At 46.8% G+C, this 26,953-nt stretch overlaps 1 protein-coding gene across 1 annotated transcript; it reads left to right on the top strand.

Annotated features, from left to right (window-relative positions):
* The first annotated feature begins 1,485 nt into the window (after positions 1-1,485).
* Positions 1,486-24,244, top strand: LOC135389708 (pregnancy zone protein-like). Its single transcript, XM_064619741.1, has 11 exons — positions 1,486-1,510; positions 1,595-1,845; positions 2,658-2,874; positions 2,957-3,123; positions 7,749-7,907; positions 7,980-8,060; positions 9,230-9,342; positions 10,225-10,312; positions 10,386-10,451; positions 23,191-23,293; positions 24,021-24,244. Exons 1-11 carry the CDS (start codon positions 1,486-1,488, stop codon positions 24,146-24,148), a joined length of 1,398 nt encoding a protein of 465 aa, XP_064475811.1. The 3' UTR covers positions 24,149-24,244.
* The last annotated feature ends 2,709 nt before the right edge of the window (positions 24,245-26,953 follow it).

Below are 26,953 nucleotides of genomic sequence, written 5' to 3'. Positions count from 1 at the left end.
GTGGTATGACCGTCGCTCTTTCTGCGCTCGAGCAGTTCGTAGTTCTGGTTTTCGGCTCATTTACATGGCAAAATTCGGAAGTTATATCTAAAGGTACGTTCGCTACTCAGGGTGTTCAATAAGGACGATGGATTTGAATAAAAACTGGGTCCAATTCTGCTATGTCGCATTTCCCAGAAAACATCAAATTAATAATAATAAGTTAATGAACTATGTTTAGCTAGAGAGAACTGATGTTCTGAGGCTGGAACAACATAGAAGGATATTGAGTCAATATGTTTAGCTAGTTAGTCGTCCAGTTGGAATAGCTGTCCTACAGGATGTCCGCCTGGATGCATAAGCCACCTGCGAAAACTATGCAGCTCTAATAGCTTTTTATATAAAAAAACATCCTGTATATCACACACCAAAATTTACAAGTATACCGAAAATCGAAAGTATATATGCACGGAATCAAGAACTCTATTATTAGCAACTGCTGATTATACAGGGATTTTTTTTTTTGTCCGATACAGGTTTTAAATAAAAACTTGTGAGAGCAGCAGAGATGACTGTTCTGCAGGCATGCATTCTGTTCAAGAGAGCATGTAAATACTAGATGACTTTACCAAAGAAATCAAGACTGAACTTTTTTAAGTAGAGGCTTTCAGGAAAGTGTGAGATAGCAGAATTCAATTCATTATTTAATATCCCACCTTCTTTAACAAAATTTTGCTATGTAAATGAACCGAAAACGAAACAAGCGAGTTGCAAGCACTGGAAGGTCAACACCCATTACATGTCGGGGGGCCACGTGTTTTGAAGTAACGTAGCTCATTGAAGCAGGGGCTGATCTGGTGGCCATTATAAAATACGTCACGTCACAGATAAACCACCGACTCCTACCCCGCCCCTTACATCTTCTCTGCCTTACCATATCGTTTCCGACCACTGAATAGAGCCTTTCTTTGTTGATATTGCTGTCTGCCTCTCCCCTGGCCCAGCTGCTCAAGGTCATTCTTGGTTCCAACGAAGACGTTCGTGGCTCTACTGAAACTCCCTCTTCTATTCGATAGTCGTGCCGTTGCCCGCCTGAGCGTGACCGAGTACGGCAAGCAGTTTCATCACCACCACAATCCACGCCAAAGGCCGTGTCCTTCTTGCGGTCTTGACGCGCTTGCTTTCTGCTTACTTGTACAGAAAAATGTCGTGATCGATATCTCTGAGTACGTGTTCATTTCAGGACATTTTAAAAAGAAGGTGGCTTTAAATAGAGATTGGCTCAAACCCTGCTATCTAACGTTTCCCTGAAAGACTTTACTCAAAAGTTAGTGAATAATATAAAAGTAACTAGTGAATTAAAATCATCTCACGGCTTATTTATCGAGACACTTACAAATATGCTGTATACGGGGATGTTTGCTAGTGAAAATTAGTAAAAGAAAAATAAGTTCAATGATCTGTCCCCGTCATCTATTGGGTATTGGCCATGCTGAGGGGTGCAACATGGCCGTCGAACGCGTTTCGTCAGGTCTGTGTCTAGCCTTTTACCCCAACAATGTTGTACTGTAGTTATCACGCTAAGAGTAACGCCATGCAATCTCCTTCCTCGTAGCATATGAAAGGCAGAAGGCATTCAGGGCCAGAGACGGTTCCTACGGAAGCTATAGTGGTGCCGACAACGAACGGAGTGTCTTTCTGACAGCGTTCGCCGTACAGGCTCTGGCAGATGCGTCAAGCGTCATGAATGACCCCACTGGTATCAGCGACGCCGAAATCGCTCAAAGCATACAGTATTTGAAATCCCTACAGGATCCTTCCACAGGTTGCTACAGGGAAACGGGTCAAGGAAATCCTGCATTTACGGTTTGTATGAGAGAGCAGTTCGTGGCATGCTTCTGGCAAAGAGGCCGTGACCAAACTATACAGGGCGCATAATACGAAGGAGACAGCAACGGAATTTAATTGGCAGTCGTCCTGTGGAAGTCGGGATATAATTTGCATCGTCCCTAATTACTAAAAGTTAAGATTGACTACGTTATTTTAATATACATTTTAAAGCAGAGAAAAACAACAAATTCGTTGCTCGCTAAGTGCCTATAGTAGGTGGAATTTTAAATACCACGCGCGAAAATAATCTGACACACCTGAGACTGTAGTCTCGTAAATTGCATTTTCTTAATAGCTTCGTTTAAGTTGCATTAAGCACGCTTTATGCAGACGTATGAAATCCATTCACTGGTGTACCAGTGGCCAGCACAGTGCCATATTCTATTGCGACATCATCAGATAACATGTGAAATTTCTTCTGTTTTTTTTTTCTTTTCGCAATGACGTTAGCCTGATCCCTTGCGCACTGCACATAAATACCTGACGAACAGATGCTGAGCGAAGCGAAGGGAGTGTTGCTTCTTTTTTAATCTTCTGTGAATGCTGTCCAGCATTTACATTCAGATTGTTCAAAGTTACACTAGACGACAGATATAGGGCAAAGAGAAAACTTTAGACATGTACACGTGGGGAAGTTAACGAAATAAAAAAAAAAACGTACGTAAGAGGACATCATATTGATTGTTTCGTCTTTCGGTGATATTTTTAATCGGCTTAACAACGTGTGCATAAAGGAAGGCTGATGTGTGCATTGGATTACTGATTCCATATATCTTCTAAATCCATAGACTCCGGCGCATTTGACTCTGTACGTGGGGCTGTCGGTTATCAGAGAGAGAGAAAAGGACTACGACATCTACAAGAGCGTCGTGCAATGTGTGGAAGCTGAACCCACGCTCAACAATCACTCGTTGGCAATGTACGCCTTCCTGTCTGCAAGAATAGGAGAAGAAGCCAAGGCCTCTGAACTCATCCGCACACTCCTTGCTAATGCTGACCATTACTGTAAGTTTTATTCCATTACGTTTTATTTCTTTATTATCGGACAGTTATCGGATACAGCTTCTTAATATTTCCGCTCTGTCAGATTACTACACCTACTGGTCTGCCAGTACATACAACGAACAAGTGGAAACTGCTGGATACGTCCTACATGCCATGTTCCAGATTGGCCAGGACATGACACCCGCGGCACCAGTGTCGGAGTACTTGATTGAACAGTTGAACGTCGGTGGAGTAACGCCTTACACAGAGGTATGAGAGTGCATCCTATAAGTCCCCAGCGGACAGTTGCTTCTCTTACGTGCAGAAGCGCCGATACGGTTCCATTGAATTTCGTTAAGATGTGTACCGTTGATTTTTAGCATGCATCGATTGGGCGACAAATGTGTAACTTGTTGGCAAAGGGCCAGTGTAGCATGTTGAAGATTACAAACCGGAGCCCAATATTAGCCATGGGAAAAAATCAGAAACCTAACTGTCTTAAAATATGCGTCTCTGTTGTGCCCGTTTTGCTACCACACATTACCTCACCCGGGAACGCACGACAGCCAGCAGACTCTTACGTATGTTAGCCCTTATCACAGCCATGTTCAGCGGCTGACTTGATGTGATAGATGAGGCCAAAATCTACAAGCAGTCTTGCTCACAAATGCACAAGTGGCTACCACGTAATAGAGGGAAATCATGTCTGCCTTGTGCTAGCTTCACACCATTGCTGGAGGTTTGTGAGCTCGTCCTGGCTGGCATGGTCCTTTTGCGGGGCACCACAGTATCACTCGGTTGGATGCAATCCATATTGGACCAGCGGCATGGCCGAGTGGGCTAAGGCGTCCGCTCGTTGGCGGTAACCAAGGTCGTGCTGTAGACTGGGAGGTGGTGGGTTCGAATCCTACCGCCGGCTGTGCTGTCTGAGGTTTTCCCTGGGTTTTCCGAAGACATTCCAGACGAATGTCGGCACAGTTCCCCCTGAAGTCGGCCCAGGACGCATACTAATCCCCCTGTCCCCCCACTCCTTCCTGCTGTCCTCTCTCCATCTGTCCACATCTGTACGCCGCTCATAGCCACAGTTGCTTCGCGGCGCTAACACGCAATAAAAAAAAAAATCCATATTGGCAGTGCATGCGGTGCACAAGCACACATAGCGACCAAGGCAGCCACGAAAAGTGGAATTCGGGGATATGCCTCAAAGCTACACCCTCACGAGGAATAGACCTGCATGACCCGCTCTTCAAGTTGTGCCAACGGTTGCCAGATTTGGCTATAAGTAGTCAACTTTGGCTACTTTCGGTTTGAGCTGGCGCCGTAATATCGAAGTTTGCTATTCGGAAAAACTGAGAAATAATGCGAAACAGAAAGAAAATAGTTCTTTCTTCTTTTTTTAAGCGGGGGTTTGTCTTTTTCTCAACTATGGTGACATACCGTACTCAGAAGGGGTTGGCATGCAGTGCTTTGCAGACGATAAGAACCAACTAAGCGTCTCGCCCCTCAGCGTTTCAGCAGTATACGTGGGATTACTTTCGGCATGTGGCTTGATTTCTGTATTACAGTGAAACTTAACACCTCACATACAGGGTGTCCACGCTAAGTGTGAAGAGATTTTTTAAAAATATATCAATGGCTTTTTCCGAGATGAAATCAATTGCAATATAGCATATGCTGAAGGGCACTCCCTAGGGGGGCATTAACAGACTCCTAAGGCAATGTCTTAATTAACTTTCAATACTTAACTTTTTAATTACAAAAGCTACGAAGTTGCTCCAATGAGAACATCTTATCTCTTCGGTCACCATACACCAAAGCCGTTTTCAGAACAAAAATCCGTTCGATAGATCGTCCGCAAAAAATTCGTGAAGGAACGCCATTTTTTCTTTATTTTATTCATTGCGCATCTCTAGAGACGCGTCTTTCATTCGCCCCCAATACGAGAGGATGAAAGAGCACACTATCACCTCTTGCGTCCTGGAAAAAGATTAAAAGAAAACAGAAAATGCAGCCCAAGATAAGGGCAGTCGCGATAGAGTCACCCGATAGATTTGTGTTTTTGTTTTGTTTCCGCAAGTTAAAGCTAATCTTCGACGCATGAGGCGGCACTGTGCTCTTCCACTCTCTCACACTGGGGGTAAAGGAAAGCCGCTTCTTTGAAGATGCGCAATAAACCAAACAAAGAGAAAAATGGCGTTCCTTCACGAATTTTTTGCGGACGATCGATCGAACGGATTTTTGTTCTGAAAACGGCTTTGGTATCTGGTGACCGAAAAGGTCAGATGTTCTCATTGGAGCAACTTCATAGCTTTTACAATTAAAAAGTTAATTATTGAAAGTTAATGAAGACATTGCCTTAGGAGTCTGTTAATGCCCCTCTAGGGAGTGCCCTTCAGCATATGCTACATTACAATTGATTTCATCTCGGAAAAAGTGATTGATATATTTTTAAAAAATCTATTCACACTTAGCGTGGACACCCTGTATATACAGGGTGTCTGAGTGAAATCCCCGTGCTAAATAATTTGCGAACTGGTGCACCAGTCGAATAACTTTCTTTTTTACAAGTATCTGTCAGATACCGCCTACAATCTGCGCACCATGTGAATGAGTGGGAGGCGCTGATTAGTTAAATTAAAATGAGTTTCGTGAAAGAACATAACTTCTAAAGCAGGGCGCCGTCGGCTTGAAAACGGGTACAATCCCTTTAGGGACATTCAGTGAACACCTTTTAGAGAAAAATCTGCCACCAAAGCCGGTCATTTGTTGCAGTAATTAATTGGTTTCGGTTTACATATTCTTGTCGCGGCTGGTCGCCGTGAAGCGCAAGAGGACGCTCTTCCACTCCCATGTCCACCAATGAATTACACCAATGACTTACGTCCTTTTGCGCTTCACCGCGACTAGCCGCGGCAAAAATATGTAAACCGAAACCAATTAATAACTGCAACAGACGACTAGCTTTGGTGGCAGATTTTTCTCTGAAAGGTGTCCACTGAAGGTCCCATTTTACCCATTTTAATGCCGACGGCGCCCTGCTTTAGAACTCACTTTTTTTACGAACCTCATTTGACTTTTTATTTAAATAATGAGCACCTCCCACTCATTTAGACGGTGCGCAGGTTGTAGGCTGTATCTGACAGATACTTGTAAAAAAGAAAGTTATTCGACTGGTGCATCGGTTCGCGAATTATTTAGCCCGGGGATTTAACCGAGACACCGTGTATGTATCCTGTCGGGAACAATAATAGCTCTATTTTGATGACAATTATTCGGTCCTATCTATAGTTAGGTAAATAATTGCTGAAGTTCGGTACCGACAGGTGCTTGGTCATTATGCAGTAGTGACCAATGTTGTTTTTGTGAGCTTTTGATGTTGATTAATAGTAGGTAAGAAAACGTATTACGAAGTGTTACGAACTTTTCGGCTACAGAGAGCCTTGCTTAGCTGGCTACAGTTTGACTACGCGAGATTGGCTACATGTAGCTTTTGTCATCTGGCACCCCTAATTGATGTCTTTCCCTTTTCTTTTCTTCTTTCCCCTTTCTTCTCTTTCACCGTTTCTCATTTCTTCTTCTCCTTTTTTCTCCTTCTTTTCCTTTTCTTTTCTTCCCCCGTTTTTCTTTTTTTTTTTTTTTTGAATAGCAAGCCGACCTCCGTCTGGCTGAACTTTCCTTTCCTTTGTTTTTTCTTAATAAACATATCCCCCCCTCTTCCGGGTTGGAGCTTCGTCGCGCCGAGAGCTGCGTCTGTTTTCTGTCACATTATTTGCTCACAAGCACTATAACCGCTCATAAATTAGCGGTCTGCTGGTAGCTAGGCATAGTTCATGGTAGCCAGCCGTCCTAAACACTGTGTATAACCTCGTAGTTATTTGAAAAAAATCCATTCGGTCGTGCTGAACCATGCAAAGACGATTCAAAGTGAGGAATAGCTGATGGACCCCTAGAGACATAACTCTACAGGGTGTCCCACCGAAAAAGGGCCAGGTGCTAAAGAAAAAACGGAGTGGTCTACAAAAATGGAACCAACTGTACGTGCTTGGCAGTTGTGTGGTCTATCCAAAAATATTTTTTCATCGGCTATTGTCAATTAATTAGCGGTAATTAATTTTCTAACTTTTTAATTATCGGTTTTAGCTCTCAGATGTCAATTAGGAAGTTGTAGTACATGTCGAAAGAGACGCAACTGAAGTGGTCCGAGGTTGCTATGGCTTGTGGTTTCGCTTTTCCCCGAGTTTAAAAATTGGTTTTAGAAGCCGCGCACACCACAGAGCTCTCCCCATAATTCGGTGCCCGCGCGCGACGATTGCAGTGCGCTCCGATAGCTGTGCCGTGAAACAAGTGAAATATCTTCCTCTTGCGTGACGTGGCCCAAGAATGGTCTCCAAGCGCTAATCGCAAGGTCAATGTACGCCGGAGGGCGCTCGAATCGTCGCGCGCGGGTGCCGGATTGCGGTCCGCCCGGCATCTGAAACCAACTTTTAAACCCGGGAAAAAACGAAACCACAAGCCATAGCGAACTCGAACCACTTCAGTTGTGCCTTTTTCGACATGTACTACAACTTTCTCATTGACATCTGGGAGCTAAAACCGATAATTAAAAAGTTAGAAAAATTAATTACCGGTAATTAATTGACAATGGCCGATGAAAAAAATATTTTTGGATAGACCACACAACTGCCAAGCACGCACAGTTGGTTCCATTTTTGTAGACCACTCCGTTTTTTCTTTAGCACCTGGCCCTTTTTCGGTGGGACACCCTGTATATAGCTCACCGTTAGTGTGTCACGCTGCAACACTCTGTATTGTGGCTTCTGGAGACTTTATTCCCGGTTATCGCTTTTATTTATTTTATTTTATTTCTGAGTGACGGATACAGTTAATCGTTCCAGGCGTATGCTGTTGGGATCCATGCGTTGTACCACTACGTCTTGGAGACCACGTACAGACCTCACGTCTCGATGATGCTCACCGTATCCGCTGCAAACGGCTATAGCTCCCCTCGTTCGGTCGACTTCACCATAACTGATGAAAACAAGTTCATGTACCAGGTAAGTAACAGAGCCCAATGACGCCGAGCATCCGCCAAATGCTTCTTACATGCTATATTTATTCCCATGCAGCACAGAGTCCTCGAAAACTCAACTGCGACGAAGTTTCTAACCACGATTCGTCCAGGAGGGATTGGCTGTGCTGTTACCTTTGTGAGCGTGCCTTTGTAGTCGATTGTACGGGATGTTGCCTGTTTTTCTCGAATCTGCGTGATGACTTTCCTGCTGTTGAGCGGTCATTCATCACGTTCGCACACTCACTCCCATGACCGTCACGGACTTATTACCGTGCGCGATTTCTAAGGTTGGTGCTGATCTTATCAACAAACACATCTCAATTGCCGTACTCTCGCCGGCCTTCGTGGCTTAGTCAGTACTCCCGCCGGCCTAGTCAGTAGCGTGCCAACCAGGGTTGGACAGTTCAAAGCGAGGGTTCGAGGGTTCAAACAGATCGAGGGTTCAAATCAAGCCGAGGACGGTGACAACTTGATATAAGGACATAAGGGTATAAGGACGCCGTCTTCCGCGAGGGACGCTAAATATGGTGCGCTGTGTGTCGAGATTTCAGCGCGCGGCGAAGACCCCTTAGGTGGGCAAAATTAATTCACAGACCTGACCATTACGGTCACTTTTGGTTGATATTAAACTGCATGTAATGAGAATCATATGTTTACGTTTTTATCCTTCACCACTGCGCCCGCAACGTCGGTCATGTGCGAAGCACCCCGTGAGCCCTCCGAGAGTTCCTCTGCTTCCATCACAACAACAACAAGAAGTAAAATGCAAACAAATGAACAATTAAAAGAGTATTAAAGTTCCAAAATTATCTTTCGCACTCAGTTTTGCTTCTCTGTACACGTGTTTTATCCTATAAAAACTTAGCTCAGAACTCGCTTACCACACGTGGCGCCATCTGACGTGTGACGTGTCAGACTCTCCATGCGCATCGAATCGCCCCTGCAGCAGCGGTCAAGCATCGATGTACATCGGAACGTCGGGTGGTCATCGCTTTCCATGACCATCGAGACGGCCGTCTGGCAGGGGTACAAGATTACACGTTCGCTTTACTAAAGAAAAAGCAAAGAGCGCAGTCCATGCATTTACGTACGAATGCCCCTCGCATATGGACATTTATGTGAAGGAAAAGCTGCCTCGAGCAATAAAAAGCGAATTTAATTGATCATGTATAGGGCTATTGTCTGTTTAATACTCCTGCTTCCCATGCATGGATGTTCTTTTCTTCTTTTCTTTTTTTCACTTTTTATAGTTCCTGCTACACTCAAGGTTTAGGAAACCGAATAACACTAAATGACTTCCCTCAGGTCAAATATAGCCTCAACGTGAACAGCTTGCCACCATCCAACACCTTTCAAGTGAACGCAACGACCGTTTCACCAAGCGATTGTTCCGCGGCAGATGTTACCATCTGTGTCTGGTAAGATGGACGCAAATTGCTACAAATTTTATGACTTGATTCTAACATATTGATAAGTTAAACCACATAGGACACTACACAGTACAGGCACACTATAGCGATGAGTATGGCCCGCAAAGTTAGGCACTAAAAACGATGGAAATAGGCAGGTATTTAGACCCTCAGAAACACAAAAATAAGCAATAAAATGCAGAAGATAGGCACATTCATCTGGTACGCTCTTTGGCTTTGTTAGTGCTTAGTGTTTCAGAGTGCTTCATGCAGGAAAACGTGCTCGTTTAAAGGCTACGGAACAGCGTGAATGCTGAGCCGGCCTAGAGTCAAGCTATAATTATAATACTTTTAGTTCTCCGCCATCATGTTCTTGAAAGGAGAAGAAACGGCAAATATTTTGATCAGAAATAGATGAACACCTTCTGGCAAACCAAAGTATTGAAAGAAACCAAACGAAAAAAAGAACAAAAAGTGCAAACACGCAGAAACGAAAAGCAAAAAGGAAGCAGTTGCCATGAGCATGAAACGTGGACTTGCACTTACACCACTAAAAAAAAGGGCTGTTATGGCTTCTAAAAATGCTAAAGAAGGCTACAATTCAGAAATCGATAATAAGATAGACATCCCCGAAAACGTCCCAGTTAGGTGTTTATAGGCATTTATAGGCAAATTAGTAAAATTCCGGGTCCTACTAATGAGATAATGCCACATTTCAACAAGGTTGCCTTTCCCTTTTATCTTTCCTTCTTTTTTTCTGCAATAAATACTCCACCCAACAATGTCAAGGTCGAATGAGGGCATTCAATGTTGCGCTTTCTGGAAGAGTTGGATGTTTTCGCGCGTTCTCAGTGCTCTGTGCGGGATCACTAAGGCCTCGCCCTCCTTTAGGAATACGGAGTATTATTATGCCAAGACGGTCGTCATTGATATCACACTCCTGTCTGGATATGCCGCTGACGTTGCTTCCCTGCAGGGTGTATGTATAATTATCATTCTTTGAGCGTGACACGGGTCCAATTTAGGTGATTTCAACCGACTTTTCTTCGCAGCATCTTTGTAACGGAGCCGTCCAAGCGTATGCAGTTGGTGCCAATTCACTACTGATACTACTACAGGTAAGCGTTCTGAAGTACTCTTTCACAGGTCCCAAGAAGCGTTTCGGAAACGCGCGAGCGTTGTACTGTTTCTTCGGTGCGGCATCCTAGCGGTGGCCGAAAGCAGGCTTGTTTACACGTTCAGAAAGGTGCCCATGTGCGGTAGTGTTCCTTGAAGTGATGGTGCTACCGGAGCTACAGCGGCGTGTCGGTTCCAGCGCACTTGTCCAACCCTGTGAACGAATGGACGCGCCAGCTTCCGCATCCGCTATGGCGTCACGCTGAATAAAAAAGAAAAAAAAGAAGAAGAAGTAAAACACCAGAACTCGCTGTGCAGATTGGCATTCGAGATGCGACAGCATTTAAGAGCTCATCGCGGGCATTCTCCGACGATGGAGAGTAGAGGCATGTGAGGACCAAAGTAGTTGACGCACTTGGCCACCACCAGTAGTGGCCATTAGTGGGCATCAGCCCTTAGCAATACAGCCCGTACGTTCCTGGAAATATTAAAGAAACAGTGCTACGCGCAACTCGCTACGATCCAGGCCCAACAAGAAAATAATAAAAATAAATACAACACAAGAAAACGACAACGACCTCCGACTACCATCAACCTGGACACCAAATCAAGGCCGAGAACCCGCATTAGATCTGTACATTAAACTAGTAAGCAACGACATCCTTCGCGGTATTTCCCAAAGTTCGCGTGGTCACAACCTCACTAAAACACAGCGTGACATCATGAAAGCCCTACCTGACAGAGATGATATCATTATCAAGCCCGCAGATAAGGGTGGGAGTATCGTCATCTGGTCCACAGATAAATACGTTTCTGAAGCTTGTAGACAACTCAACAATACGCAACACTACCTCAAACTGGGCCATCACCCAACAAAGGAGCACACGGCGTTAATAACCCATACCATACAGGACCTCCACGAACGAAAGCTCATCACATGTGATGACCTCAGATATCTCACTCCATCAAACACAGGCGCAGGTCGTTTCCATTTGCTGTCCAAAATCCACAAGGTACACGCCAACGAGCTCTATACGGCTGACATCCCTGGCAGGCCAATTGTATTTAATAACAACACACCAACAGAAAGACTCGAAATTCCTGGACCAGTATTTAAACCATATTCCGACAACACTGCCATCGCATGTAGACGACACACCCCACCTCCTCAGAATAGGGCTTTTCGGTACAGGACATTTCGGTACAGGACCTTTCGGTACACGGAACTTTCGGTACACGGCCTTTTCGGTACGCGGAACTTTCGGTACGCGGAACTTTCGGTACGCGGAACTTTCGGTACACGGACATTTCGGTACACGGCCACACCGCTGGAAGGTGGTCTTCGGCTTCTTAGTCATAAAACGGTGGCTTTCTTTTTTTTTTTTTCGAGTACCTAAAATTGCGAGTACCTAGACTATGCATTAATCATGCAATGCGTTGTTTGAGTATGTCATCCAAGGGAAATACTCGAAGCATCTCATGCACGATACATGTATTTAGATGGTCGTCGCGAAAAGTATAATTTCCAGGCATTGCCTCTGCAGGGAGTAGCAGCCATAAGGCCGAAAAATCGAATGCCCGACCAAACCGAAAGTCAAATTTCAAGGCTAAGTTAGGTTAAATTATCTTTATATGTTTAGTTCAAGAAGAGTGTTTACAGTTTACACGCGCTTGGACGGACATTATGTTGAAATCTTGTGCGAAAAAATTTAACAATGTCTCTTCGGCCTTCAGAGAGGTCGGTGTTTTGATTTTTCGGCCCTTCGTCTGTTGGTCGTTTTAATCTTTTGGCCTTTCGTGTTTTGACCTTTTGATGGGTTTCCCTCTGCAGGACACATAAGGGCTCAAGAATGGTCGTAAATGTGGAGACGGGAGTGTAGATTTTCCCCTAAAATTGCCTGTATCTGCATGCTGCAATGATCGCAAAGTAGCCTTTCTGCAGTGCCTTACGGGTGGCAACCAGAAGGGCGTAGGAAAGAATGACCCCGGAAAAAACGTTCCTGGAAAAAAGTGCCCCCGGTATAGCAGGCGGACATTTTTGTCTGGCTTATTTTGTTCTACTCTCTTTCACAGAAGACATCCCAGATCCCCGTTGTTAATTTAGGTCGTCAAAAATGTTATGTTCGTAAAAAAGGAAATGAAGAGGTTGCCGGACCTTTCAGCAAACGTATTTTCGTTGAAAGCCGTTAAACAGAAAGAAAGAAAGGTCATGGTAATTTTAATTTACAGTGAACAACGCAACGGACAACGAACTGATGTTTTCGTACGTGCAAAACGTTGTAATGCCCTTCCTTATACAGGGTGTCTTTTTTATACAGATTTTTTTATTAAAGATATATAAGAGTCCCGGATATGCCGTTTGGGTGACAATAGCTGGCAAAGAATATCTACCGTCCCAGAGATGTTAGAAGTGAAAACAGGACGTCTGTAGCTCATACATTTTTAATAAAAAATCTGTATTGAGAACAAAACACGTTGTCATAACCAATAAGTCGAAGACCATATTCCAGCGGTATGGCCGTGTACCGAAATGTCCTTGTACCGAGAGGTCCGTGTACCGAGAGGTCCGTGTACCGAAATGTCCGTACCGAAATGTCCTGTACCGAAAGGTCCGTATCCCCTCAGAATAATCAGAGATATAAACAACACTCGTTTGGTAGGGACACAATACTAGCCACGCTGGATGTGACATCACTGTATACTAAAATCCCTCACAACGACGGAATCACAGCCCTCTGCAATACCCTTTCTACAACAAACACCAGAAAAGACACGGAAACCATACTCGCTCTAATGGACTTGGTCCTTAACTTGAACTACACGGTAGTACACGGTAGTACACGGTAGTACACTTGAAGTACACGGTACAACTATGGGCACCTGTTGCACCCACGTACGCAAATATCTTCATAGGGTTCTTAGAAAAAAATGTTCTCAGCGCCCTCTCATTATAACCCACTGTGTACCTTCGATACATCGATGATATATTGATAATATGGGAACACGGGGAACATGAATTTAAAAAGTTCGTAGATCTACTGAACACCGCGCATAGCAACATAAAGTTCACATCACAACAGTCAACTCACTTAATTAACTTCCTCGACACCACAATATCACTAGACAGCAAACTCACCACAACCCTGTACAAAAAGCCAACTGACAAACAACATTACCTTCACTTCAAGAGTCACCACCCGCGTCACTGTAAGGTTGGAATTCCTAATGGGCAGAGTGTAAGACTGCGCAGAATTTGTTCAAACGACACCGATTACGCTGAGAAGCTTGACGAACTCTGCAGTACACTTGCCCAAAGGTACTATCCAGACTCCCTCCTAACCGAATTCCGTCGCAAGGCACTCACCCTCGATCGAAACGAGGTTCTGGAAAACCGAAAAAATCCTGACACGTGCCAAATGAGCTTCATCACAAGATATTCCAACGCACGTCCAAACATCAAAGCCATTCTACAGAAGCACGAGCCCCTCCTCCAAAGCAGTGACCGACGTTGCAAATTTTCACCCATCCAATACAGGTGACATACCGATGCGCAAAAAACCAAGCAGACTCTTTGGTCTATGCCAAAATCAGCAAAACGAGCACCCCGTACACGGGAACACTACCCCGCAACCGCCCGCGCTGCAAAACATGCAAGAACGTTCAACAATCTAACTCCATCAAAAGCACTGTGAGCAATTACACCCACCCCGTTAACCACGCATTCACGTGCACAAGCTCCAATGTCATATACTGCATTGAATGCGGAGACTGCTCTATGCAATACATTGGTGAAACCGGCCAACAAATGAACAACCGCCTTACCGGACACAGAACCGACACGTCCAACAAACACCCCAAAGCAGTCCCCGAACACTTTAACGTTCCTGGTCACAATTTTGACAACATTAAACTATACAGGGTGTCCCAGAAAAAGTGTCATTGAATTATAATTAAAAAACTACGCCACTTAGAATCATGCGGTCAACAGCATTTGTTCTTATTAGGTTTTTGCCACCTCCTAATGTGAATGTCATGTACTCCAAGTTTAATTATGTAAATATTTGCGAACTGAACTCGGAAATTTGCCAAGTAAAGGTCACTTTTTTACCCCACCAATATGAAGAGCGTGCCGAATTCACTCAGATTCGTGATAATTCACAGTGATACTCACGAACTATCCCATCGGAAAAAATAGCCGAATATCATGCTTTTCGGAGCACCGGGCGTTAGCGCGCGATGACTTTTTGAGCGCAATCGCTCGCAGTGCGGCGAAAGGAGGTTCCGAAGCCAGCCCACAGAGTGATAGTAGAAAAAGTAACATTTCCTAAAATTGGGAGAGGGAAAGCATTATCCCAGCGAAAGTCGGACGTGATAAGCCGTGCCTATCTCTTTCTGCGATGTCGGGGAGGGCTGGGTTTCCAACCTCCTTTCGTCGGGCTGACAAAGATTGCGCTGAAAAATTCATCGTGCGCTATTCTGTGCGACCTCCGTAGAGCATGATGTTCGGCTATTTTTTCCGATGGGATAGCTTCTGGATATCCCTGTCAATTATCATTAATTTGACTAAATTAGACACGCTCTTCACATTGGTGGGGTAAAAAAGTGACCCTTACTAGGCAAATTTACGACTTAAGCTCGCAAAAAATTACATAACTAAATTTACGTTACACGACATTCACACGAGGAGGTGGCAAAAACCCAGTAAGAACAAATGCCATTGACCGGATGACTCTAGGTGGTGTAGTTTTTCTATTATAATTCAATGACACGTTTTCTGGGACACCCTGTATATTCTAGAAACCGGGCAAGATCCACACGTGACAGACGTGATAGGGAGTCTTATCTCATATACAAGTTCAACGCTCTTCATCCGTCCGGTACCAACAAATCACAAGGCACGCCAGAAACACTTCACAAAGAAAATGTGCTTTTCCCTTCTATCTCCATTATCATCTGTTATGTTCTGCATGGCCACTGCTTGCTGCTTTCTTTATTGCGTGCCACAACTTTGTACTTAAAAAAAAAGAAAACCAACCTTTGCTCCTTATGGAACAGGAATTTTCCCCACGTAACCACTACCCTCCTTATCTTTCGCTATGTTTGCCAATTCTTGCCTGTTGTCCCGTTTCGTCCACGTGTTCGTGAACCTCCCATTTTTCTGTAACCGGTCTGGAGGTTAGATCACTACGTTCACATAATCCCCTCACACTCTAACAAAGCGGCCATTCACTCCGGCCGTAGAAGCCCGACGGACCCTTTCTTCCCTCCGGGCTGTTGACCCACAATTCGCATGAACCTTTAAACACGTCACACCTAATCCTTTAAATATCATGCCAATGATGAGGACGGTGCCCAGAAGAAGAACAGTCTCTGTTCGAAATATCGGCGGCTTCTGTCTGAGGCAACTCCCTTCCTTGGCCACCACTAGATGGTCTATGCTCCTAACGAAGACACACAATCCATAACACTTTCCGTACGGGTTCTGGTAGTTTGTCGTCACTGACTTGTCGAAGCTTTCCTTCATAAAGTCCGCGATGGACTTGTTCTGGGGCTTCTTAGTGTCCATATCGAAGTCTCCCATGAGAATCATGGGCATGTTGTGTTCCTTAAGTTTTCTGCCAACGTGTGGCTCGCAGAGTAATTCAAGAGTTTGGCCAGAAAAAACTTCTTGATCTTAGCTTTAGGGGATCCCAGCGTAGTGTATACCAGCACGATGAGGGCGGGGGCGTTCATGTATAGTCCACTTCTAGACGAATAGGTGGGATAACTTCCGCAACCACACTAGCTGTTACCGTGGTACAGAGATCATCCCAATGAAGGCTACTGAGGGATGCTCGTGTTTCCTGTGCGGTGGGTATTTCGCGACTACCCTATTCCCAGATCAGAAGGGACTGTACCCTCCCCCCCCCTCTTCTGTATCACTACCTGTACATGTTCCCTTTTTTTCACTCTTCCCTCTACTCACTTGTGCCAATCATTGCCGCGAGTGATAGTGTTTGAGGAGAGAGGGAGGCGTACGCCTTTTTGTGGCAATTACCATATATCCAAATTGCCACAAAAAGGCGTGCGCCCCTCTCTCTCATCGAATCAGAAGTGACAACCCTATCATTCGTGGCGATGATTTTGGGGCACGGCGTGCTATGCGGTGAAGCTCTGTTTTTAGAGTGATGTCTGCACCGAGCCCCCACACACGAGCGGGCTGACCGCAGCTCCCTCAAACATCATTCCCCCGTCTCTACGACGTATACGTCACCAGCTTCATCTGCAGCGGTTGCCGCCGGTTCGCTAGTATTGGGTCAGTCGCTATGGCGGTAGCATGCGCATTGGGGTTCTGCATGTTAAGGGCCTCCATGTTCGTCGTTCTCCTTGGCCCGCCGCACCAGCTTTTCGGAAATCTCGAGTCAAGTGGGTGTTTTTGTTTGTTTGTTCTTGTCCACCGCGCGGCCCCCTTGCATTGCAGATAAAGTTGTGCTGTTTGTCCTTTTCGTGAGCCATTTAACGTTTAAACGGTAACGGTAACACTTAAACGGTAACGTTTGGCAGAGAAGCGGTCTGCCTGCCTATAGTCTAGCGGCACGTTGCTCGGGGGAGAGGTTAGTGGGAAGGAGGGGAAGGGGAGGCCTCCTGTTAATTTATTTGCTGGTGGCTTGCATAGCTAGCTTCAGCTTGCATCTTTCATCCGTCTCGCGTGGCCTGCTTAGCTTCTCGCATTTTGCGCAACTGCGCTTTACGAATGGTCTGAAGTCTCCCTTGTACACAGATGACGCTGCACATAGACTCACGCTTGAACTGTAGGTGTTCCTCCGCCGACAACTGCTTGCGCCGGCGTGCGTGCCGTCAGGACACCCACGGTGTGTGTCACACACGTGCAGGAGTGAGGTCTATACCACGTGAGAGAAAAGGGTACCCGACGTTCAAATAACGCTGGGATGGGACCGTCCGGTCACCCGATCATTGAGCAGTCCCGTCACACACTTGTTTACATAGCATCATTCATAACACTCGACCGACAGGATTGGAGCACAGGCTGATAAGGGAAGCCGTAGCTTGCCGCAGCAACGTTCAACCGCTGCCACACACGGCTCCACTTACGCTGATCTGGTACGGCTCCCAAGGAAGACGCCTGAACCTCAGGTTCAACCCCAGACACCACGTCGCATAAGGCAATTGCAGCCCCAGCCCGCGCAAGATACTACCACTGGCACTAGCACCATTCTGCGGTTAGTTCTAGCCGCTTTGAAAGCAATTGTGACATGCTGCCCTGAGGCTGCGAACCTACCAGAAGTGCAGGCCCTGATGGTAATGGACATATGCTTTTCCGGCCATGGAGCAAATATATAAGCGTGCCGCCCTAATTCAGTGGAATGCACGCGGTTTGCGAAACAAGCTCCCTGACGTCAAACCTTTTTTGTTAAAACATCGTGTTCCTCTTTTGGCCATCAGCGAAGCTTACGTCAAGAAGGACTTTAGCATAAGCGGGTATGCCATGGTTACTCAGGGCGACGCGGACATTTATAGGAGTGTCTTGTTTGTCCGCCTGGACCTCGTGTCTGCAGTTGTGCCAATGTCACAGTGTCTGCCTTTTGACTGCGTAAAGTGTAAGGTTCGTCTCGGCAAGATCACTCTTACCGTTGTTAGTCTCTACATACCACCATCGGTACCGGTTTCGAAGACTGACTTGATGACCGTCTTCGACGACTTGGATCCGCCTTTTCTGGTGGTTGGCGACATAAACGCTCATCACCCTGTATGGGGCAGCCCCAAGACCGATCGCAAAGGAAAGATCTGGCTGGAAATCATTGAGAGATTTGACCTTCATCTACTTAACGACGGCTCCCCAACATTCATCGGCAGATCGTTCTCTGCTGACGTCCTGGATGTCTCTCTTTGCTCTAAAGATATTTGTAGGGACTTACACTGGTACACCGATCTAGATTCTAGGGGGAGCGATCACATCCCCATTTACATAACATATAACCGTTATCCCCCGGCATCTGGCTGCAGAATTGTGAAGATAACAGACTGGCACGCTTTCCGGACTGCCTGTGCGGAACACGCTGAATCCCTGCGTTCGGTAAACGATGTCGGAAAACTGATTGTTCGCTCTTTGGCGCTCTCTACCAAGTCAGTCCACTTGACCCCTGGTCACTTAGGCACTAACCCCCGGGTGGAACAGCTCCGAGCTCTCCGGCGACGTGCAGAGCGCAAAGCTAGGCGGACTGGCGACATTCATGACATCCAGGAAGCACGACGCGCCAGCAAACAGGTACAGAAGGCACTCCGGGACATTGACCGTCAGCGTTGGCGCCAATTTTGCATGACACTGTCCCCATTTGCAAGCCCTGCCCGGATCTGGAGAATTGCACGTAGCCTGAAGGAAACTCATCCAGTTAGAAATCCTTTAGGGTCCTTGGCCCTATCCACGTCCTCTTCGGAGAAGCTGGTTGCCTCAGAATTTTGTCGTCTCATTACGAGAGCTGCGGACGTGTGTCGTTGTGCTGAGTACCGGGCAGGCACAGCTTGCTTGAAGTCTACTCTTGAACAGGTGATTATGCCATCAATACCCCCTCTCGACATGGATTTCACTATGGAGGAACTCCTCACGGCGGTATCATCTTCGAGTAGAAAGTCATCTCCTGGCCCGGACGGTATCACCTGCGCTGCTATTAGGAACCTGGATACTCTGTCCCTCAAGGCTGTGTTAGCCATGTACAACCATTCGTGGAGAAGCGGACAGGTCCCTTTGGAGTGGAAAGTAGGTCAGGTGGTGCCGCTCTTGAAACCAGGAAAGCACCCGTCTCAGCTGTCTTCATTTCGCCCAGTTACCCTCACCAGTTGTTTGGGCAAAGTCATGGAACGAATGGTCCTACGGAGGCTTGAGTGGTGGCTTGAGAGCCATGGATTCTTTCCCCAGGAGCAGAGCGGCTTTCGCCGTTACCGTAACTCAATGGACTCTGTAGTTGATCTCGTCACAGCTGTGCAAGTTGGTAAACAGCGCAGGAAGATTTCCGTCGCCGTTTTTCTTGATGTCAAAAGGGCGTATGACACGGCCAGTCACGTATCCATCTTGCATGATCTGTACCAAGCTGGTCTCTCGCATCGTACACTATGTTGGCTCCAGGACTTTCTCCATCAACGGTCCGTCTTCGTCCGCACATCACAAGGCGACACCGACTTGTTCCCGGTCCCTCAGGGTGTTCCACAAGGAAGCGTCCTGAGCCCGCTCTTATTTAATGTTGTAATGGCGGGCATTAAGAGTTGCATTCGAAGGAAGGTCAACTTGTCCCTTTACGCCGATGACATATGCATCTGGTCAACTGGTACATCTCGCCCTGCCATTCGACAACGCCTCCAGGCTACATTGGACGACATTCACACTTACCTGCTCCGAGCAGGGATGGAAATATCAGCGGAGAAAAGTGCGGCACTCGCCTTCTCCCGTAAATCCGTGCAACGATGCCGTCTGCACATTGGGGACAGGCCACTTATAAATGTCCAGCACCACAAATTCCTCGGCGTAACTCTAACCACTAGCCTCTCTTGGAAACGTCACATCGATGGCATGGAGAAGAAAGTTCAGCGCTGGACCGCTGTCATCCGTCACTTCGCTGGAATGAGGTGGGGACGCGATGAGAAGGACCTCCTGATGCTGCATAACGCCTTGATTCGCGCCACAGTCGCCTACAGTCTGCCTGTGCTTCACGATCTCCCCAGCACCTTAGCACAGAGGATCCGCGCTATGCTGGCACGGAGCCTACGGGTGTGCCTCGGTGCCCCCCGCGGGGCCGAGACAAGGCTAGTGGTTGCGGAAGCCCGCGACATCCCTTTTGAAGTTCTCCGAAATACAGAAACTGTGCGCCAGTATCTCCGCCTGATTGCACACCATCGCCACCACCCGCTCATCCGGAAACTTCGGGCAAGGCGCAGCACGCCAATCCACGGATGTATAATGTCATTCAAATCCCGCGTTCCGAAATTCGTGATCAGCCCCGCCGCTGAAAGCACGGCCCCTTGGACACTTCCGTCGCCAAGCGTCACCGCCTCTGTCCCAGGGATCACGGACAACAAAAGGAGCTACCCCGACCTCGTACTACAGCAACTGACTATGGATTTCATCGGCACCGCATATGATGGGTTCTGCACGGTCTTCACGGATGGCTCCTCAACGAAAACTTCGTCATCCTCATCTTTTGTGGTACCCTCGATACCGCTCACCCGGGGTTGCCGGTTATCCCATCGCACCTCTTCGACCTCAGCCGAGCTGTACGGAATCCTGTTGTTCTTACAATATGCGGCCACCTGCGATCCACGGCGATGGGTAGTCTGTACGGACTCCAAGTCAGCTCTTCGATGCCTGAAAACCTCAGGTCTCCGCGGCTCACTGGCCACACTTGTGATAAACATTCTACGCCTACTGAAGTCCATAACTGCCCACGGCCACACCATCGCTTTTCAATGGATTCCGGGTCATTGCGGAATCTCTGGCAATCACGTTGCCGACGCTGCCGCAGCGGCCGCTCACCACCAGGGCAAGTGTGTCCCGATTGTTCTCCCAAGGGGGGACAGACGGTCCCTTCTTCGTGACTGGGCTGCCTCCTCATCCGTCGAACAATGGCGTCGGGATGTCCCGGCCAGTACCACACTGGGAATTGTAGACCCAACATTCTCGTGTCGCTTACCGACATCTCTACCGCGCGCCATTAAGTCCCTCCTACATCGCTTACGGCTGAATGTTGCCTTTTCGCCGTACTACCGTTACCAGATAGGGTGTGCCAGTAGTCCCTTGTGCCCGGAGTGTGGTGTGCCAGCGACCGCGGACCATGTGATCATCGCATGTGCCACCCATAGGAGGGAGCGTCACTTGTTGGCAAACGACCTTGCGCGGATTGACAGCCGACCCCTTGACCTCAGACTCATTTTGGGACCATGGGACACACGAACGCAGATGTCCGTCTTACGACCCTTCATCAAATTCCTGCAAACTACCGGCCTCATCGACTCTCTCTAAAACCCTGTCAGCGTCGTCAGCATCATCCTCATCACCATCCTCTCATTTTCCCCCAATAGCAATGGGGTAGCATTCTGCTCAATGAGCGGAAGTCATCCCCATATCATCGTCATCATGTATTTCTCTCTCTCTCGACCGGCTATGCGGGAACATAAAATGTTACAACGGACTGGGCTTGCATAAACCATAGAATACAATAGATCTCTTGCGGTCAAAACAAACGAGGGTGTCCCTCGTCGTGGTGAAGAGATAAACAGATGACCCTGTCGGAGATTTTCCACACAACGCAAATGATGGATCCGGAGTTCACACGGAGTGAACCTAAATTGATCTCAGACGCGCACAGGTTAGAAAAGACAAAGACACTTCATCAGCCCAACACTGATGCGCAACCCCGAGGCGCCCGATACGCCACTGAGTTGTGCGACTTGTCACGGAGATGGCCCGATACCAACTAACAGGTTGTCGGGTTCGAGATGCCGAACAAACATAGTCCAGAGCCTATGACGAAGGCTTGTCTCCGATCACAAGGGGCAAGGGGGTCCAACGAGCGCAATATCCAAACGGGCAGCTTAATGGCGCATCAAGTTAAGCTTACAATTTCAGTGCGGTTCAAGGCGAACTCAAGCCGGGGAGACACAGTGGGACAGAAAATGAGTTACACCTGTGACTGTGTTTGCCCCGAGGCATCTGAAAGACATCTGAAAAAGCGTCCTCACTCATGGCGGTTTGTGTCCGCGCTTGAACACGTATGGGAATTTTTACATCAAAATCACATGCCGACCTGTCTGACCACAGCTGCTGCCCCATGAACACAGCAGCGTACAAGTTAGCAAACAGCAAGTATGTTTCTTTTTTTTTTTTTTTTTGCTTACATGCAATTCTGCCGCTTCAGCTCTGCACTGTCCTCTGTCTGCTCTGTGCAATGCTGTGAATGTGCCACTCCTTCAACTACGTCTTGTCTCTTCTTTTCTCCCTGCTTCGTGCTTCTGGCGCCACGTCGCTGCGAGGGAGTTTTTCCACGTTTGGTGCCCATGTTTGTTATCGCCTGGTAACATTTCGGCGTTATCACCACGCACGTGATCTCCAAGCAACTGACAAGGAGAGCAGGTCTTACGCTGCGAGATACCCTGTCTCAAGAAGACGCAGTGGGTCCGCTCACCCATGCTATCGCATTTAAAAGTACACTGTTTGCGCGTTCCGAAAGCTTTTGTCGGGACCTGTACATTTTTTTGCCGAGTGAATATCGCACTGCGCTGGTGAAGATTATAAAACTGTGGTACGAATAAAATGCGACTGTGCGATAAAAATAATACGTGCAGCGCATAGGGTGATAAGAAGTTCACTTGGATTGGGTTACCAGTTCTGCGTACACGACAGAGTTCTAGCAACTAGAGAACATCGAAAACTACACACCGGAAATGAGGAATTTGTGACGTTACTATTTTACGCGCCACGGGCGCAATCGTGCAAACATAGCTTGTGCATTAATGTCGGTCCCATCAAAATACAGTCGAAACAATCTTAGGCTACTTTGTGCAGCCTCCGTGAGATTTAACTCAAACATGCGTCGCCGTGCAGACAGCAGGAAAAATCAAATCACATTTCACGTGCGACGGTCACGTGATGTGGAACGATGGAGCTGATGGAAGCGAATCGGAGCTTAGCTGCTGGATCTATACACCTTGTGAAATATTTATGTGCATGTTATTGAATTTCGATTGTCTGAATAGGTGATTCCGGCAGGCAGCTGCTTCCGTTTCCGCCAGAACCGGATCACTGTGGTCGGCAATTTGCAACCGGCTCTGGTGACCGTTACGGACTACTATAATAGCGGTAAGCTGGAAACCATATCTTGTGAACTCCTCACTTATGTTTCAGCACCTATAATAATAGAAAAAAAGAAGTGTTACAGGAGACCTATAATGAAGATTTACGTGCTGAAGTAACTTGAACTCTAGATACAAGAAAGCGCAACGATATGCATGCACTGAGAGAGGTTAGGCGGGTGATTTCAACACTCAATTGTTCTCGTAAAAGCAGGTATGCATTTATTTCACTGTCTCATTTTAGTTTATTGTTCATTTTTCTGGCACAGAAAATTGTAGAATTGCCCCTGGATGACGTCACTGGAGTAAAGCGCAATTGAACCAACGCTTTTTACGACTTCTGTTAGATTAGAGTCGTTTATAGACGGGAAAAGATGACCGTGGAATTGACTGAATGCGTAATTCATGACATTCACACACCTTGCTTCACACTCGATGTTTTCTCCAGCCCGCAAAGTTGTGGAAAAGTTTGAATTATTACAATGACAACAATTCATAGCCTTACGTCGCGTGACAACTTTGATCATGAGCGACACCACTGTGATAGGGTCATGTGACCCTTTGCTTTGAGCTTGGATCTAGAATACTTGGAGTATTCGTACACTTGTGTTTCTACAGTTGAGTGTCCCTTATACAGCGATAACATTTTTTGTTTTAGTTTCATAGTTTTGTTTTCCAGTCATTTTGCTTCTCGTAATTTGCCTCTCTTACAGAATCGTTCTGTTCAATTGCAGTGAACAACGTGTCCGCACTATACAGTGCTGGGGACAACTGTGCTGAACCCAACCGGATGCTCGGTATGGGTGGATCCTACACCTTTGGCGCATCAATGAAATATGACAAACCATATTCTCCTTATTAATATTATGGGTGAGGCGTTAAAGACCTTGTGGAATATTATTAAAATGTAGTGATGATGCCTGTCTGTCGTTGGAGGTGGGAAATAAATCGTTAGCTCGTTTAATAGTGTCACAAGGAATACGCAGTGGAAAGGTCATCGTTAACACTCACGTAGACAATCTTTTTCACCAAACCGTGACTGTGTTGGCCATTCAAGGCCAGTGACGACGAGGTGAAATTATTGGTCTATGGGGTTTAATCAATTTTCCCATGACACTCGTCTCGAGGTAAGGGTTCGATGGGAAGCTCCTTGCGTTCGCGTTTGATTCTTTGCGCTGCATGAACTCACGAGAAAGTTCCGACAGTTAAGACAACGAGGGAGGGATCCACTGATCAATTAATCGACCTATGCACTCGATGGAAAGGTTCGAGCGCATGCACTTCATTATTAGCGACACGCGTGTCCACGAGAACGAGACTCCAGCAGTCATGAAGCTAAGGGAAAGGTGAAGATGCTGCTGCGCGCATGGTGCCTTTGCGTGGGCAATTTTAACCGTTGATGTTGATATCATTGAAACAACAAATAATAGGGAGAGATTGAATTCGTCACACGACAAATTCGGCTACTCCCATAAACAGACCCCCCGCCCACAAGAAGAAAAAAAACGGGGCAAATACAAAAGAGAAACCCCCCGCTTTCGCGATAACTATCGGACAAAGGTGTAAATCACCGGTTAACGTAGCGCACAATGAATCGCACGGTCCTAATAGACTAAAGGCCTAAACGCATGGAGCGTTTTGCCAACGTTTTCAGGACGCGCGCGCGCTCGGCGTGCGTGTGACCTCGTAAAAAACAGTTTTTCAACGCGTGCGGATACCGTAGGGCGAAATCTGTCGGCTACAGTTATGCGCGCGTCTGGGCGCGTTTTCCGTGAAGTAGACAGAACCATGGCCGTCGTACGGCAGACAAGGTTGCGTATAAGCAGCTCCCACAAATTTTTGAGGCATTATTCATCACACTAAATTTACGTGAACATTTTAATGATATCAGGAATCAAAGAACGCCGGAAGCACTACAAAGAAGATCATCGGCACGTTCTAACATATATTTGTGGTGGACGAATACAGCAATAGTGGCGCGCGTCACTCGCTCCGTCGCGTCCCATGCGTTTCGGGTGGTCGCCTCGTTGGCGTTTCTTCGCCGCGTGTGCAAGGCCATGGCGTGCGCGCGACGTTTTGTCGCTGAGAAAACGTCCAATGCGTTTCGCCCTTAACTCCAACGCACACGTCTGAATAAATGTCACAACTGCTGACAAGGCAGCATCCCTCTTGCAGGTGGCTAACGACCCAGCACTTCAAAGTTGCGGTTGTCCAGTCGGTCGAGAGCAGATTTCATGGTAGCCCGTTGAGGTGCGTATCTAGAACAGTGCAGGAGAACGTGCTCAGTGTCCTCCACGGTTGCACAAAGTGTACAGCACTCTGAATCAGCCTTCCCAATTTTATGGAGGAATTGGCGCCCGTATGGCACGTTCAGACGGAACCTGTGCAAGGGCGCCTTAATAGACCAAGGTAACGTGGACAGAACTATAAATTTCAGATCCGGGTCAACTAGATGGAGCAACGAGAAGTTCACGTCGCCTTGTAGCCATTGCTGTCTAGTCATAGTCTGTGTAAGAGACCTCATATGTCTTCCACATTGGTCCATCGAAAGTCAAACTTATGCAGCGCTAGACCATTCTACGTTTGCCTCTCGCCCAGGTGAGATTAATCAAAGCTTTGGCAAGTGCTTGGCCAACGAGCTCGTTTCTTGATACGGATCTGTACCCTGGCCGACGGCTTTCAAATCCTCGCTCTGCCTATCACTATGCAACGCTGCGCCAACGTTGGATGGTCGAAAGAGTCGTTGACCAACTGTCATCCGACCTTTTGCCAACCGTCGGCCATCGGCCATTGCTTGCTTGGGCCCAAGCGGCAGAAAAACCTTGGGCCAACCTTGGCACTGGCTTGGCCAGCCAACCTGGCCACGCTTGGCTTGTGGTTGGCCAACGACGTCGTTTCTTGGTACGGATCTGTTCCTTGACCAACAACTTGCCAACACTCGGCCAGCCAGTGTGCTCCCAATCTTCAACCAACTACACTGAGCAGTTGGCCAACAAGCTCGTTTCTAAGCACTTCCAACGTACGAGGCCAACGATGGGCCAGCCAGTATCCACCCAATCTTTTAACAAACCATTCATAGTTGGTCAACAGGCTTATGTCTTGGTACTCCCATGCTTCTTGGCCACCGAGCTCGGCAGTGGTTGGCCAGCCACTTTTTTCCCAACTTCTAGCCAGCTTGGATAGTTCTAAAAAAGACCATTTGCTTCAACTTCAAGGTTGTAATGTATTGTTTATTATTTACTTCAAGGACAACTTCAACTGTGCTGTAGATGCATACAACCTCCATTCAATACAAAATATACATATAACAATTGGTTATTTCGTGGCAGTTACAGCTTTACCACACACAGGAAAGGCAACAACACCGAATTTTTTGTCACAAGCGGTAATAAATTTGCAGCTGTAAAAAACGTCGGGAAGAAAGAAGCGACAGACAGGCACACTAGCACCTACAATGACGATAACCTTCACACAATGGTACACACAAAATGTAACAGCTCGTGTCACAAAGAGAAAAAAGCTCGCATCAGCAACAGATGGAGATAAAAGGATTGAAATATATTAAAATATACGAGAATAACAGTTATAAAAAATCAACTGGCTTGTGTCAGCAATCTTGGTTACCAGTCCAAAGTTATACAGAGGAAAGAACTTCAGCAGCATAATT

This window comes from Ornithodoros turicata, chromosome 3 (assembly GCF_037126465.1).
Source record: "Ornithodoros turicata isolate Travis chromosome 3, ASM3712646v1, whole genome shotgun sequence".
NCBI lineage: Eukaryota > Metazoa > Arthropoda > Arachnida > Ixodida > Argasidae > Ornithodoros > Ornithodoros turicata.
Note: the sequence above shows the minus strand (reverse complement) of the source record. Positions and strands in the feature narration are given on the sequence as shown.